This window comes from Stomoxys calcitrans, chromosome 3 (genome assembly GCF_963082655.1).
Source record: "Stomoxys calcitrans chromosome 3, idStoCalc2.1, whole genome shotgun sequence".
In the NCBI taxonomy this organism is placed as follows: Eukaryota; Metazoa; Arthropoda; class Insecta; order Diptera; family Muscidae; genus Stomoxys; species Stomoxys calcitrans.
Genome location: NC_081554.1, coordinates 46823352 through 46840242, shown reverse-complemented (window position 1 = coordinate 46840242; position 16891 = coordinate 46823352). Strand labels below are relative to the sequence as shown.

The 16891-nt window shown below is 36.4% G+C and overlaps 1 protein-coding gene across 2 annotated transcripts in view; it reads left to right on the top strand.

Annotated features, from left to right (window-relative positions):
- LOC106084809 (S-adenosylmethionine synthase) overlaps positions 1 to 9629 on the top strand; it is a 34178-nt gene extending 24549 nt beyond the window's left edge. Inside the window, exons 4-7 of one of the 2 annotated variants that reach the window (XM_013248729.2) lie at positions 3227 to 3339; positions 4291 to 4434; positions 7912 to 8447; positions 8513 to 9629. In XM_013248729.2, the coding sequence (XP_013104183.1) occupies positions 3227 to 3339; positions 4291 to 4434; positions 7912 to 8447; positions 8513 to 8618 (899 nt within the window). In that variant the 3' untranslated portion in view covers positions 8619 to 9629. The remainder of the gene's footprint in view (positions 1 to 3226; positions 3340 to 4290; positions 4435 to 7911; positions 8448 to 8512) is intronic. The other variant, XM_013248730.2, reaches the window with a different exon arrangement.
- The last annotated feature ends 7262 nt before the right edge of the window (positions 9630 to 16891 follow it).

The window sequence follows — 16891 nt, the reverse complement described above, 5'->3', positions numbered from 1 at the left end:
AAAATAAAATTATCAGCTTCAATGCTGATGAAAGTCACTGTGTCACATAGGTTTGCATGTTACGCCTATGATGCTGTGGCTCCTTTCGTGCTCATGGTCATTCCCTCACTAAATACAGTCGACATTTTTAATACTGCAGCCTTAAAAATATATTCCCTACAACGATGTGTTGCTTAGTGGACGCTGTCTAGATCCTCCTTTAAAAAAGTAGCTTTATTATTAACTGTATTCAGCTCGCATTCCTTGATGTGAGAGAAGTCTCACTGCAGGCATTAACTTTGGCCAGGCCAAAAATTGGATTCCCCAACACCTTGGATATATATAAACAACATTTCGTTAAAATCCAGTGAAAAATACACGATTATAAACCTATAGTACTTACTTTAATTTAATTGGCTATGACAGAACATTTGTTCCACTAACCGAACGTAGAATAGCATTCCAATCTCCTCGATCTTCTGCGCTCATTCTAAAATCTCTGACACCAAGTTTCGAGGTGTCTCCCACCACTATATCTTTCTATGGGGCTTTTGATCTTCCCGGTTTTACGGTGTACCACCGTGTATGCCTTTAAAAGACTTCTTTGCTGGAGCTTCTTCATTCCGACAACATGGCCTAGCCAACGCAGCCGTGTAACTATGCTTTCGTCGTCATAGAGCTTATACAGCTCGTAGTTCATACGTCGCCTATATTCTCCATTAACGCAAAGAATCTTTCTCTCAAATACTCCAAGCACTGCCTCGTCTGTTTTTACAAGTACCCATGCCTCAGAACCATATAACAACACGGGTAGTATCAGTGTCTTGTATAGTGTAATCTTCGTCTGTCGAGAGGTGGCCTTGTTTCTAAACTGCATACTTAATCCAAAGTAGCATCTGTTTGCCAGTATTATTCTTCGTTTTATCTCAAAACTGGTGTCATTTGTTTCGGTTAAGGCGGTGCCGAGGTAGATAAAGTTGCTGACTATCTTTATCTGCTCGGTTGTACAATGCGTTTTGGGAGTTGAAACCATCCATTTCGTCTTATCTCCATTTACTGCCAGGCCCATTTTCACTGGCTCTCTTTCGATTCTTTCAAAGGCTGCGGTTACTACTTCCGGTGACCGACCTATGATGTCGATGTTGTCGGCATAGTCGAGTAGCATGTGTTCTCTTGTGATTAGTGTGCCATATCTATTCCCATCTGCATCTCGTATAATCTTCTCCAGCAGGATATTAAAGAGATCATCTTTGAAACCTCCCGTGGTATTGAATGATTCAAAGAGATTCTTTCCTATTCTTACTGAGGAACGCAGATCAGCAGGTGTCATTCTGTAAAGTCTTATTAATATTGCAGGGATACCAAACTCAGACATGGCTTGAAATACCTTTGAACGTAATGGGGTATCGAAAGCGGCTTTGTAGTCAACAAAGAGATGGTAGGTGATGATTTGTCCTTCTCGGGTCTTTTGCAGGATTTGGCGCATTGTGAATATCTGGTCCAGGGTGGATTTACCAGGTCTAATGCCGTATTGATAGTGCCCAATTATCTCATTGACTTTAGGTTTTAATCTTTCACACAGTACGCTCGAGAGTACGCTTGTATGCGATGGGGAGGAGACTTATTCTTCTGTAGTTGGTACATTCCGTCTTGTCTCCTTTCTTGTGTACGGGACATAAATGCTGAGGTTCCAATCATCGGGTATGCGTTCTTCTAGCCAGATAGCGCAGATAAGCTGATGCATACGCCATATCAGCGTGTCGCCACCGGTCTTAAATAGTTCAGCGGGTAACCCGTTGGCTCTTGCTGCCTTGTTGTTCTTTAGTCGGGTCGCTGTTACTTGGACCTCATTTTGACTAGGAGTTAAACATTCTATACCATCATCATTGATTGGTTCTGCGGTATCCTCTTCACCGCCACCGTCCGACACTAGCAGTTTGGTAAAATGTTCTTTCCATATTCTCAGGATGCTATCTGTGTCAGTTACCAGATCTCCTTCTTTATTTCTGCAGGAGGATGTGCCTGCACCAAAGTCATTGGTTTGGTGTTGAATTCTTTGGTAGAATTTCCGGACTTCATTCTGACTCCTGTACATCTAAATTCGCCCACACTCATGTCTTTCCATTTCCTTTTGCTCAGAATTAGAGGGGTATTTATTGATTGATATATGTGGGACTAAAATGAAATATATTTGAGAGTACAGTACGAATATCTCTTGGAATTTCCCACTTCCAAATCGGCTGTTGTACAGTGTAATTCATAAAATGATTTCTCAGATCCGGGTACGCAACTAAAATATATTTATCTGAAGAATTTTCATAGAAAATTTTAATATAATCGACATATGATGGTCACTGATGTTCTTGTCGTTGTTATTTGCATTTTGGTTAGGTACGTTCCAAATGAAAAAAAACTCTTGTCATTACTTGCATGTTGGTAGGCCCTTCAAATAGGATTTCATTTTGAATTTATACTAGTGCTCATCATCGTGGGTTATGTTGTCCAATTGAAAGTTAAATGTTTGTGATTGTCTTTAAGTGTAAAGAATATAATTATATATATATTACATGGGGAATTATATAAAGGCCTATTCCTGTTTTCGAAAATGCATAATGAAAGATTTTCTTAGCCTAACGCCACATCGATGTTTGAATGCTTACTCTAAAATAATTTCTATATGATTTATCGTATGATTTCAAAACTTAAAAGAAGAAGACTTAGAAAATACTGGCCAAATATTTTTTTGAGTTTTGTGAATTCGAAAATCGGAACAGGCCTAACGAATAGTAAAAATATGTTTGTATAATTTATTTATAAGTAGGAAGAAGAAAATAGCATTGGCTACTGAGGCCATCAGCTAACATATTTTTTTATCTTTATAATATTGGGTTGCCCAAAAAGTAATTGCGGATTTTTTAAAAGAAAGTAAATGCATTTTTAATAAAACTTAGAATGAACTTTAATCAAATATACTTTTTTTACACTTTTTTTCTAAAGCAAGCTAAAAGTAACAGCTGATAACTAACGGAAGAAAGAATGCAATTACAGAATCACAAGCTGTGAAAAAATTTGTCAACGCCGTCTATATGAAAAATCCGCAATTACTTTTTGGGCAACCCAATATATTTTTTTTAAATACAAAATAATCATAACGTTGTGTGCATTTTTCTTTTTGTCTATTTCCATATCATATTTAATACTAAAAATATTTAAAAATCCATTATCAAAAAATATAATGAAATCAAAGGTTTTGATTATAAGACTTGCAACGTTTTGTTAGCCTTGGATCAGCAATCGCCAGAAATTGCCGCTGGAGTGCATGTAAATCGTGCTGAAGAAGAAATCGGTGCCGGAGATCAGGTGTGCCTTAAAATCAAATATTCTCTTTTCGTTTGAAACTAAGACGCTTTGTTAATAGCATCTTCCAAAAACCCACGTATCTGTAAAAAATCATTGTTTCTAACTTGTATTTCCCCCCCTTTCTTTTCCTATAGAATTAGGCTGCTGCTTGAAGTACGCCTATTAATTTTTTTTAACTATTTTTAGTTCTTTGTTTAATAATTTCTTGCTAGAGCGCACACACACATTAAACCTTTCACCTCTATTCAAATTTATAAAGACTTGTTATTTAATAGTAGAAAGTCCTCGAACTGCCTATTGTCTTTTCTAAAATTTTTGTATGCTTTGGGAACCGTTTCTATGAAATAAAAAATAACAAGTTTTTCTTTTATCATTCCTTATGTTGGTAGCAGAATATTTTTGTTGAATTTTTCAATATTTTTCAAAATATTTAGTTGGAGTTTTGTGTAGAGATTTCAAAACATATTTTTTTCACAAATTTTTAAAATGTATAATTGGTTTATAGTTTATCATATATCCGATTTTCATGGTGTTTATATGACTCATACAACAGTTTGCATAATAACTACAGTCGAAATCGTTTATAGCGAACTTGCTGAAAAGGTCTTTGCAGTTTTGACGAATCACAAACGATAAAGGGAAATAAACAAACCTTTAAATAACCGACAAATTTCGTCGTTTCGCTGAACGTCGTTATAACCGATTTTGACTGTTTATATACTCCACTAACAATATAGCACTCTCCCATCTGATTCATGGCTTTTCTTCATTGTCTAAACCTTTAAACCCTTTCTCTTGCTTTTAGCTTGCTTTTATTCCTTACTTGGTTACTTTTCTGTCTTGTATATTGGTGTACAGTTCTTCCCTTATTTTTTTGTTTTGTTTTAAGAATATTAAAAATTGGATTTAATTGAATTTTAATAATGTTTTTTATCCGATTTACTTTTAAAGGGTATTATGTTTGGTTATGCCACTGACGAAACTGAAGAATGCATGCCTTTGACTGTCGTTTTGGCCCACAAATTAAATGAGAAAATTGCCGAATTACGTCGTTCTGAAGATTTCTGGTGGGCACGTCCCGATTCTAAGACTCAGGTGAGATATAACAATAATTTAAAGCATTCTAATTAAAAAATAGTAAAAAAAAGCGTTAAGTTCGGCCGGGTCGAACCTTTTATGAGAGATCGGTCTTTACCGCAGCTATATCCAAATCTGAACCGATTAGGGCCAAATTGCAGCAAGATGTCGAAAGTCTTAACACAATTCACTGTCCCAAATTCCGGCGAAATCGGGCAATAAATGCGTCTTTTTATGGGGCCAAGGCTTTAAATCGAGAAATCGGTCTATAAGGCAGATATATTTAAATCTGGACCGATATGGGCCAAATGGAAGAAGGATGTCGAAAGCCCTAACACAACTCACTCTCCCAAGTTTCGACGAAATCACACAATAAATATGGCTTTTATGGGTCCTAAACCTTAAATCGAGAGATCGGTCTATATTGCAGCTATATCCAAATTTAGACTGATATGGGCCAAATTGAAGAAAGATGTCGCAGGGCCTAACACAACTCACTGTCCCAAATTTCGGCGACATTGGACAATAAATGCACCTTTTATGGGCCCAAAACCTTAAATCCAGAGATCGGTCTATATGGCAGCTATATTCAAATCTGGACCGATCTGGGCCAAATTGCAGAAATATGTCGATGGGCCTAACACAACTAATTGTCCCAAATTTCGGCTACATTGGACAATAATTGCGACTTTTATGGGCCCAAAACCTTAAATCCAGAGATCGGTTTATATGGCAGCTATATCCAAATCTGGGTCAAAATGCAGAAAGATGTCTAAAGCCCTTACACAACTCTCTGTGCCGAATTTCGGCGAAATCGGACCATAAATGCGTCTTTTATGGGCCCAAGACCTTAAATCGAGAGATCGGTCTATATGGCAGCTATATCCAAATCTGGACCGATCTGGGCCAAATTGCAGAAATATGTCGAAGGGCCTAACACAACTCATAGTCCCAAATTTCTGTGACATCGGACAATAAATGCGATTTTTATGGGCTCAAGACCTTAAATCGAGAGACTGGTCTATATGGCAGCTAACTCCAAATCTGGACCGATTTGGGCCAAATTGCAGAAAGATGTCGAAGGGACTAACACAACAAACTGTCTCGAATTTCTGCGACATCGAACAAAAAATGCACTTTTTATGGGCCCAAAACCTTAAATCAAGAGATCGGTCTGTATGGCAGCTATATCAAAATCTGGACCGATATGGGCCAAATTAAAGAAAGATGTCGAAGGGCCTAACAAAACTCACTGTTCCAAATTTCGGCGACATCGAACAAAAAATGCGCCTTTTATGGGCCTAAAACCTTAAATCCAGAGATATGGGCGAAAATGAAAAAGGATGTCGAAGGGCCTAACACAACTCACTGTTCCAAATTTTGGCGAAATCGAACAAAAAATGAGCCTTTTATGGGTCCAAGACCTTAAATCGAGAGATCGGTTTATATGGCAGCTATATCTAAATCTGGAATGATCTGGGCCAAATTGAAGAAAGATGTCGCAGGGCCTAACACAACTCACTGCCCAAGTTTCGGCGACATTGGACAATAAATGCGCCTTTTATGGTCCAAGACCTTAAATCGAGAGATCGGTCTATATGGCATCTGGACCGATCGGGGAAGTTAGTGAATGAAATTAAAAGTTGAAAGGCATAATTATCAAATTTCTGTTTAACCAGGCAAAAATGAAAGCTTCATGGAACCGAAAAAGGATAATAGAGAGATCGGTTTATATAGGAGCAACATCAGGATAAAGACCGATTTGGACCGTAGTTGGAACAACTGTTAAAAGTCGTAACAGAACACCACGTTCAAAATTTTATCCAAATCGGACAAAAATGTTGATTTTCAGGGGTTCGAGAAGTTAAATCGGGGGAAATGTTTATATGGGAGCTATATCAGCTTAAAGACCTATTTGGGCCGTACTTGGCACAGTTGCTGGAGGTCGTAACAGAATACTACATGCTATATTTCAGCCAAATCGGCCCTAAAGTGCGGCTTGTAAGGGCTCAAGAAGTCAAATCGGAAGATCGATTTATATGGGAGCTATATCCAAATCTAAACCGATATTGTCCATTTGCAATCCCCAATCCAAATCGGTCTAAAATTTTACAACTATGGTTCAAATCGGTCCATAACCTGATATAGCTGCCGTATAAACCGATCTTGTATCTTGACTTCTTGAGCCGCTGGAGGGCGCAATTCTCATCCGATTTGGCTGAAATTTTTCATGAGGTATTTTGTTATCACTTCCAATAACTGTTCCAAGCACCGTCGGAATCGGTCAATAACCTGATATAGCTCCCATATAAACCGATCTCCCAATTTGACTTTTTGAGCTCTTATAAGACGGAATTTTTGTCCGATTTGGCTGAAATTTGAAAGTAGTGTTCTGTTGTGACTTCCAGTAACTGTACCACGTACCGTCAAAATCAGTCTATAACTTGATATAGCTGCCATATAAACCGATCTCCCGTTTTGACTTCTTGAGCTCTTATAAGACGCAATTTTTATCCGATTTGGCTGAAATTTTGAATGTACTGTTCTGTTGTGACTTTCAACGCTAAGTACGGTCCAAATCGGTCTATAACTTGACATAGCTGCCATATAAACCGATCTCCCGATTTGACTTCTTGAGCCTCTGGAAGCTGCAATTTTTGTCTAATTTGGCTGAAATTTTGCACATAGTGTTCTGTTATGACTCTCAACAAATGTGCCATGTACGGTCTAAATCGGTCAATAATCTGATATAGCTGCCATATAAACCAATCTCCCATTTTGACTTCTTGAGTCCTTACAAGCCTCAATTTTTTCCGATTTGACTGAAATTTTGCATGTGGTGTTCTGCTATGACTTCCCATAACTGTGCCACGTGCCGTCAAAATCGGCCGATAACCTGATATAGCTGTCATATAAACCGATCTCCCGATTTGACTTCTTGAGCGCCTGAAAGCTGCAATTTTTGTCTAATTTGACAGAAATTTTGCATGTGGTGTTCTGCTATGACTTCCCATAACTGTGCACGTACCGTCAAAATCGGTCAATAAGCTCATATAACTTCCATAAAAACCGGTATCCCGATTCGACTTATTGAGCGTTTGGAAGCCAAAATTTTTGTCCGATTCGGCTAAAATTTTTAATGTACTGTTCTGTTGTGACTTTCAACAAATGTGCTAAGTACAGTCCCAATCGGTCTATAACCTGATATAGCTGTCATACAAACCGATCTCCCAATTTGACTTCTTGAGCCTCTGGAATCCGCAATTTTTGTCCGATTTGCCTGAAATTTTGCATATAATTGTCTGTTATGACTCTCAACAGCTGCGTTAAGCACAGTCCAATTCGGTCTATAACTAGTTATAGGTCCCATATTTTATCAGAATCCATGGTGGTGGGTTCCCAAGATTCGGTCCGCTTTTACTTGTTAGCAATAAAAAATTGACAACTCAACTAATTTCCTTTGTTTTTCCTTTTTCCTGTCTTTTTGCTTTATAGATCACCTGCGAATATCTCTTCAATGCCGGTGCTGCCGTACCCAAACGTGTGCACACCATTGTCATTTCCATGCAACACTCCGACAAGATCACACTCGAGGATTTACGTACAGAGGTCATGAATAAAGTTGTCAAAGTAGTCATTCCCGCCAAATATTTCGATGCCAATACAATTGTTCACATTAATCCATGCGGTTTGTTTGTGATTGGTGGACCCATGGGTGATGCCGGTTTGACGGGTCGCAAAATCATTGTCGACACCTATGGCGGTTGGGGCGCTCATGGTGGTGGTGCTTTCTCGGGCAAAGATTACACTAAAGTCGACAGATCAGCAGCTTATGCCGCTCGCTGGGTAGCCAAATCGTTGGTGAAGGCTGGTCTATGCAAGCGTTGCCTGGTGCAGGTGTCCTATGCCATTGGTTTGGCCGAGCCATTGTCCATTACAGTCTTCGATTATGGAACTTCACACAAATCTCAAAAAGAATTGTTGCAAATTGTCAAGAGCAACTTTGACTTGAGACCCGGCAAAATTGTCAAGTAAGTTTAAAGTATGGTGAAGAGAGAATTGTTCAGCTTTTAAGCATTTTCATTCTTTTCCACAGGGATCTCGATTTGAAGAACCCCATTTACCAGCGCACAAGTACTTATGGCCATTTCGGTCGCGAAGGTTTCTCATGGGAGCAGGCTAAACCTTTGAATATCAATTGACTAGACGCTAATCTGCAGCAGCTGCCTCAGCCACCGTGTGCTAAAAAGTGTAAAACTGCGTAATTTTTAGTTTTAATTTTATCATCTTAATTTTTCTTATTTTTTTTTTAATATTTTTATTTTAAACTATTAATTTTTCGTTTGAAAAAGGCAAAAGAATCAGGAACAGTGAATCAACGTTTAGGGGCATCCAATAATAATTTCCTAAAATAGGAAAGCCAAAGCTCTTCGAAAAAGGGAAGGGAATTTGTTCGTCAAATGCTTTTTTTTAGATTTGCCTTTTTTGCAACATTAAATTGATAGAATTAGTTTTAGTTGTGTCAAAACAAAAAACAAAAACAGATAAACTCTAAATTAAAATAAAGTTAAAACAACAGCAAAATATAATATATATATTTTATAAAACAAAAGAAGAGCCCCAACAAATTTATAAACAAAAGAGAGAAATAAAAAAATTATGCTTACCACTGCTATAATTGTAAATCAACAGAAAAATACTGAAACAATCCCTTTTGCCATGTACAAACAGATGTTTTTTTGTCGTCTCGCTATTTGTCTTTTAAAAAAAGTTTTAAATTTTTTTTTGTTTGTATCTGTAGAACAAAGACTTACTACAACGAAACAGCCTAATTGAAATTTGTTTAAATATTTTCTGATTTTATTTTTGGAATTTTTATTTTATTATTCTAATTTGTCTGTCAGCCATATCCGTATGTGCCCCGTTACTATTTCGCAATTATAGTGTGTTTTACCAATTATGTATATTAATTTAGTCTATTTAAATTTTATAAACAAAATATTTTAATAATGTCTTCTTCGTATCGAATCAACCAATCAACCAACCAAACACCCCCCTTCATATGCAGTTGTTGTAAGATTAAGTGTCCCTTCTGCTGCCCCCTCCCCGAATAAAAAACTACAAAATCTATCTGTTTCATCTCGTTTATATCCTCCCACATGTACTACTTCTTCAAAAAATTAATAAAAATATAAACAAATGTGTATTTTGTATTACCCAGTAGTTTCTTCTTTAAGTAACACTCTCCAAGCAGGAATAACCCAACAAACAAAAATATAACAAAAGAAAAACAAAATACATTTTCAATAAAACTATACATAAAAACCAACATCAATAAGAAGAATAAGAAATAATTAAAAATGCAATTATTATTGGAATCATTTCTTTTGGTTTAATTGTCCCCCAGTAAGCAACTTTTCAATAATAAAATAAAATTATAAATATACACATAAGTAAATAAAAAAAAATACCAACAAAAGCAGCAAGTTTTAAACATCTAAATTATATTTGGAAAAAAACTAAATAAATAAAACAAATTACATATTTAAAAAAAAAAAAATAATTCCATACTTACTTTGGTTGGGTAAAACCTGGCAATCTGCAACAGAAAAAAAAATAAAAATCGGTTTCAGTTACGAAATTAATTGATCCAATTAATTTTTTTTATTGAAACTGCTTCAATCACGAAAATGATAATATCAATCACAGTGCTTCAAAAAAAGTGATTAAAACAAGTAAAGGCGTGCTGAATTCGGTCGGGCCGAATCTTGGTACCCACCACCATGGATTCTGCTAAAATATGGGAGCTATATCGGTGATTAAAACAAGTAAAAGCGTGCTAAATTCGGCCGGGCCGAATCTTGGGAACCCACCGCCATAGATTCTGCTAAAATATGGGAGCTATATCGGTGATTAAAACAAGTAAAAGCGTGCTGAATTCGGTCGGGCCAAATCTTAGGAACCCACCACCAGGGATTCTGCTAAAATATGTGAGCTATATCGGGTTAACAAACGATTCAGACCGTACCTGACACAGTCGCTGGTAAGGGCTTCGTTCGATTTATTTCGAGCTTTCTCGGAGATCGCACTATTCGAGTCATTACAGATGGGTTCTCATCCGTTCTCCTTCTCTTTTTCTAATTTTCATCAACGATCTGTTGGGTCAGACATCGAATCCGATCTACTCATTTGCGGATTGTCATTCGACCATAGGCCAAGTCTTCGAGAGATTGAGGACAAGAGGCGGGTTATGGACGATATACTCTGCCAGGATTTGCTGGCCATTTCTGAGTGGGGTCGAATGAATCTAGTCATTTGCTGATGACTGTGATCTCTGTCATTCGTACTCATTCGACCATAGGCCAAATCTTTTGAGAGATTGAGGACAAGAGGCGGGTTATGGACGATATACTCCGCCAGGATTTACTGGCCATTTCTGAGTAGGATCGAATGAATCGAGTAGATTTTAATGCACCGAAGATTCAATGCTGCTTGTTGTCACACAAACGATTCGACGACCCATACACCGTTGTCTATCAACGCTGTAGATGTTGAGCAATCAGAAGCTCTTGATGTTCGTTAAAAAAAAAAAAACACCATGACTTTGCAATTGCTGTAACTTCCTTAGTTTTTCAAACTTTAGAATTTTTCAGATACCGTTGGATTCGTGAAGAAACTCCTTTAGTTTTTCGAATTTCGAAAATTTTAAGGCATTCCGCAGTTCGAAATTCGAAGAAGTTTCGTAAAATAAACACAATTACTTCAAAATTCACATTTTATTTTTTTGCATTTTTTTTTAGCAAAGGTTACCCCCTTATAAAAATTTTCAAATTTTGAAGCGAAAAAATTTTTCGAGTTGAATATACAGTATTGACGTTTATGTTTTTTCTTCAAAAAATGCCTATGTTTTTTCTTCAAAAAAACAAGCTCAAAATCGCATAATCGATATCCGAAAAATGCTAAAAAAAATCAAGGTGAATTTAAAATTTCACAATTCTGAGGACACCATTGTATTCGCGAAGGAAACCTCTTTCCTGGACGAAGCAATACTCTTTTCAGTTTTCTTGAAAACTTTGGAGAATTGCTTCAAAACCGCATAAATCATATCCAAAAAATTCAATAAACCAATGTGAGTTTGCTATTGCTGCAAATTCCTAAGTTTTGCAAACTTTAGAATTTTTCAGACACCTTTGGATTCAATAGGAAAACCGCTTTCACTAATGGTGTTGGATGAGCAATACTGTAAAGTTATCTAAGAAAAACATCGCAAAAACTTTTTTTAGGGCGTAGCCCCTACAGCGGATTAATATACGCACCCCTTTTTCAATCTAACCTAGCTAATCGGGGATACAATTGAGCGAGAAAATTCGCGTAAATAAAACACCCCTATTGTTACAAAATATATTTTCAACTGGGTAGTTAATTTAAAGAATCGTTTGGTTTGTATCTGAATTAATTTTGGCAAAACTTTACATTATTAATTACAGTTAAAACGTCTCAATTGTTTAGTTAATTACAGTTGCAAAGCTACTGTGCTTCATTGTTAACACATGTTGACTCGTGCAATGCTTAACATGAACAGGGTAGTTCATTTAATATTTTTTTGGGTTTGTGTCGAAACTGATTCTGGGAATAGCAAAGGTAACAATCTGTTACTACATTACCGACAGTTTTTAATATTTAATATTTAAACTGGGTTTGTGTCAAAACTTATTCTGGGAATAGCAAAGAAAACAATATGTTACTATATTACCGACAGTTCTGTATATGGTTATTTTATGGGTAAGGCAGTGTTTAAGTACAACATTAGGGTGTACAATTGTATTTTGGATTTTTCGTTTATTTGAAAATTCAGTTTTAACTATTAATGGAACAAGACCGAAAGAGGTTTTCAATTAATAGAATAGTCGATTTATATGTCTAATAAACAAAAATGGGACACTTTTTGATATTTTATCGTTCAAATATTTCTCATATATGTATGTCAATTTGTTTTGTTAGTAGGCCAAATGGATCCAATATGTTTGATACTCCTCTTTGAAATATAGCAAAAAAATTCTCATCTCAATTAAATGATATTTTACCCAAGTGGAGCCTTTGACAAATGGAGACAAAGGACACAATTCATGTGCTTTAAAGCTTTTTATACCCTGCACAACTACTGTGGTACGGGGTATTATAACTTAGTGCATTTATTTGTAACACCCAGGAAGAGAAATAGACCCATTGATAAGTATAATGATAGACTCAGAATCATTTCCTGATTCAATTTAGCTATGTGTACAAATTTGGTACAGGCATTTTTTCGGCCTAGAGATGAGGCCTATTGAATTTGGAAAAATCGGTTCAGATTCAAATATAGCTCCCATATATATGTTCGTCCGATATAGCTTCCATAAATATGTTCGTCAGATTTGAACTAATATTGCAATAAAGTGCTCATATGTTAGGTGATACTTTCAAAATTTGGCTTTGAACACGACCTTAAATTTTTACGCCCAAAAAAAATTTGATTTATGCGATGTTTTTTGCTTAGAAAACTTTCCAGTATTGCTCATCCAGCACCACTATGGAAAGTGATTTTTCTCACGAATACAACTGTGTCCGAAAAATTCTGAAGTTTGCAAAACTAAGGAATTTACAGCAATTGCAAACTCATGTTGGTTTTTTTTTGATTTTTTTTTGGATATGAAGCAACACTCCACAGTTTTCAAGGAAACATAAAAGAGTATTGCCTCGTCCAGCACCATTACGGAAAGAGATTTTTCGCGAATCCAATGGTGTCCTCAGATTTTTGAAATTCTCAAAGCAAAATATGTTAATGCAATTTTAAACACGCCTTGATTTTTTTTTTGCATTTTCGGATATCGATTATGCGATTTTGAGCTTGTTTTTTGAAGAAAAAACATGGGAGTTGCACTTAACCGAATTTTTCGCCATAGCCGTCAATACTGTATACTCAACTCGAAAAATTTTTTCGCTTCAAAATTTGAAAATTTTCATAAAAAAAAATGCAAAAAAATAAAATGTGAAATTTGAAGTAATTGTGTTTATTTTACGAATCGTCTTCGAATTTCGAACTGCGGAACGCTTAAAATTTTCGAAATTCGAAAAAATGAACCAGTTACGGCGTTTTAGGCCTTAACAACGACTTTGAGTTTTTACGCCCAAAAAACATGGTTTTTGGCGATGTTTTTCATAGAAAACTTTACAGAATTGCTCATCCAGCACCACTGCGGAAAGAGGTTTTCTTCACGAATCTAACGGTGGCCTCAGAATTTTGAAGTTCGCAAAACTAAGGAAGTTTCAGGTCTTTCAAGCTAACCTTGATTTTTTTCGGATATCGATTTCGGATATTGATTATACGATTTTGAGCTTGTTTTTTGAAGAAAAAACATGGGAGTTGCACTTAACCGAATTTTTCGCCATAAGCGTCAATACTGTATATTAAACTCGAAAAATTTTTTCGCTTCAAAATTTGAAAATTTTCATAAGGGGGTAACCTTTGCTAAAAAAAATGCAAAAAAATAAAATGTGAATTTTGAAGTAATTGTGTTTATTTTACGAATCGTCTTCGAATTTCGAACTGCGGAATGCTTTAAAATTTTCGAAATTCGAAAAAATGAACGAGCTACGGCGATTTAGGCCTTAACAACGACTTTGAGTTTTTACGCCCAAAAAACATGGTTTTTGGCGATGTTTTTCATAGAAAACTTTACAGAATTGGACATCCAGCACCACTGGGGAAAGAGGGTTTCTTCACAAATCCAACGGTGTCATCAGAATTTTGAAGTTCGCAAAACAAAGGAAGTTATAGCACTTTCAAGCTAGCCTTGATTTTTTTTAGCATTATTCGTAAATCGATTATGCGATTTTGAGCTTGTTTTTTGAAGAAAAAACATAGGAGTTGAACTAATCCGATTTTTTTGCCACAATCTTTAATACTGTATACTCAACTCGAAAAATTTTTTCGCATCAAAAATTGCAAATTTTCATAAGAGGGTAACCTTTGCTAAAAAAAAAATCAAAAAAATAAAATGTGAAATTTGAAGTAATTGTGTTTATTTTACGAATCTTCATCGAATTTCGAACTGCGGAATGCTTTAAAATTTTCGAAATTCGAAAAAATGAACGAGCTACGGCATTTTAGGCCTTAACAACGACTTTGAATTACTACGCCCAAAAAAAAATGGTTTTTGCGATGTTTTTCATAGACAACTTTACAGAATTGCTCATCCAGCACCACTGGGGAAAGAGGGTTTCTTCACAAATCCGACGGTGTCCTCAGAATTTTTAAGTTCGCAAAATAAAGGAAGTTATAGCACTTTCAAGCTAACCTTGATTTTTTTTAGCATTTTTCGTATATCGATTATGCGATTTTGAGCTTGTTTTTTAAGAAAAAACATAGGAGTTGCACTAATCCGATTTTTTTGCCACTTTCTTCAATACAGTATACTCAACTCGGAAAATTTTTTCGCTTCAAAATTTGAAAATTTTCATAAGGGGGTAACCTTTGGTAAAAAAATAAAATGTGAAATTTGAAGTAATTGTGTTTATTTTACGAAGAGTCTTCGAATTTCGAACTGCGGAATGCTCTAAAATTTTTGAAATTCGAAAAAATTAATGAGTTACGGCGTTTTAGGCCTTAACAATGACTTTGAATTTTTACGCCCGAAAAACATGGTTTTTGGCGAAGTTTTTCATAAAAAACTTTGTTTTTGTTTTTAATTTTGATACCTACACCACTACTGTGGTACAGGGTTTTATAACTTTGTGCATTTGTTTGTAACGCCCAGAAGGAAGAGAAATAGACCCATGATAAGTATACCGATCGACTCAGAATCATTTTCTGATGCGATTTAGCCATTTTTGGGGTAAGGAGGAGGGTCTGCCCCCATCCGATATCTAAAAATTATATAGCTTATGTTTCCTTCCAGACAATCCTACACAGTTGGAGCGTTTTTAGGGGGTTGGGAGTACCCCCTATTCTTCGATCTGATTTTGTATGCCAGATTCGTAATCTACTCCCGAATAACTTTCATTTGAGTCCCATATTGACATGAACATCTAATATGTCGGTTTGGGGGAGTTTTGGGGTTGGGACGGCCTGATTGTACCAATAAGACCCAAATTTTAATACTATATTAGTATTCTACTTTCCAATACCTTTCATTTGATACCCATATTGTGCCCATCGGTCGACTTTTGGTTTTGGATGGTGTTTTTGGGGTAATGGGGGAAGGTCGATATAGACCGATCTGCCGATTAAGGGTCTTTGGCCTGTAAAAGCTGCATTTATTACCCGGTTTCGCTGAAATTTGACACAGTGACTTGGAAAAGGCCTCCCGTCATACTTTATTTAGATATAGCTGCCACATAGACCCCTCTTCCAATTTAGGGTCTAAAAAGCGGATATGTTGTTCGATTTCGCTGAAACTGGGACTTGTATAAGAGTTCTCGGGACCTGAATCAAATAAGATCCAGACCAGGCGCCTTTTGCGTATTACTACCGATATGGTAGTGGAGTTGTTATAAAAGAGGATGTTTAATTTATGCTTGGTGGTGGGTATCCAAAGTTCGGTCCGGCCGAACTTAAACCGCTTTTATTTGTTATTTTATGTTAAAGACAATGATTTATTATTAACATGATTTTTCGGACATGTGCATTCTTGTTCCAAGATTGTGATGGACAGGCCTCTTGCCTAACAGAGACACCGTTTGTGCTTACAATCCTTCCAATGACATTGTTTTATTCACTTCCACTGAAATAAGAAATCCAACAATGAAAAAAGTCGATGGTCCCAGGATTGAGAGGAAAACTACCGACTCAATTAGTAAAACAAGTTTAAATGAAGTTGCTATTTATTGCTTATTAAAAATCACATAGCCACAATGTTCTTGTTAGTGAAACAAAAATCAATACAATATCTAGTTTAAGATTAAAATCGCCGGTGTAAGGGTGACTTCGTAAATGCAATGGGACAAAGGCAATTTGTTTTTGTGAACAGAATATTAAACCGCCTCGCCCCATACTTGGCTAGGCAGAATCACTTGTCACTATCATGGGATGGGGGGTATACTAATCTAGTCATTTCACTTGTAACACCTCGAAATATTGATCTACGACTCTATACAGACCATATATTCTTGATCGTTTCGACATTCTGAGTCGATCTAGCCGTGTCCCTCCGTCCGTCCCTTCCAGGAAATGGGCTTCTTGGGTGGTCTTATCGTCGGCTCCCTGTTCGCTACACTGCATTGAGTCTCTCGTCCCTGCACTGCCTAATGTTTCCATATTTGGATCTTTGCCTTTTCTAGTCTTTCAAATGGGCTTTTTGGGAGCCATTCTCGGCTCCCTGTTCGCTAGGCAGAATTGAGATTCCTGCCACTGCACTGCCTGATGTTTCAATATTAGGATCTTTGTATATCCTAGTCTTCCCAATCTTGAGAATGTCGGTCTTGGTTCTATCGTTGG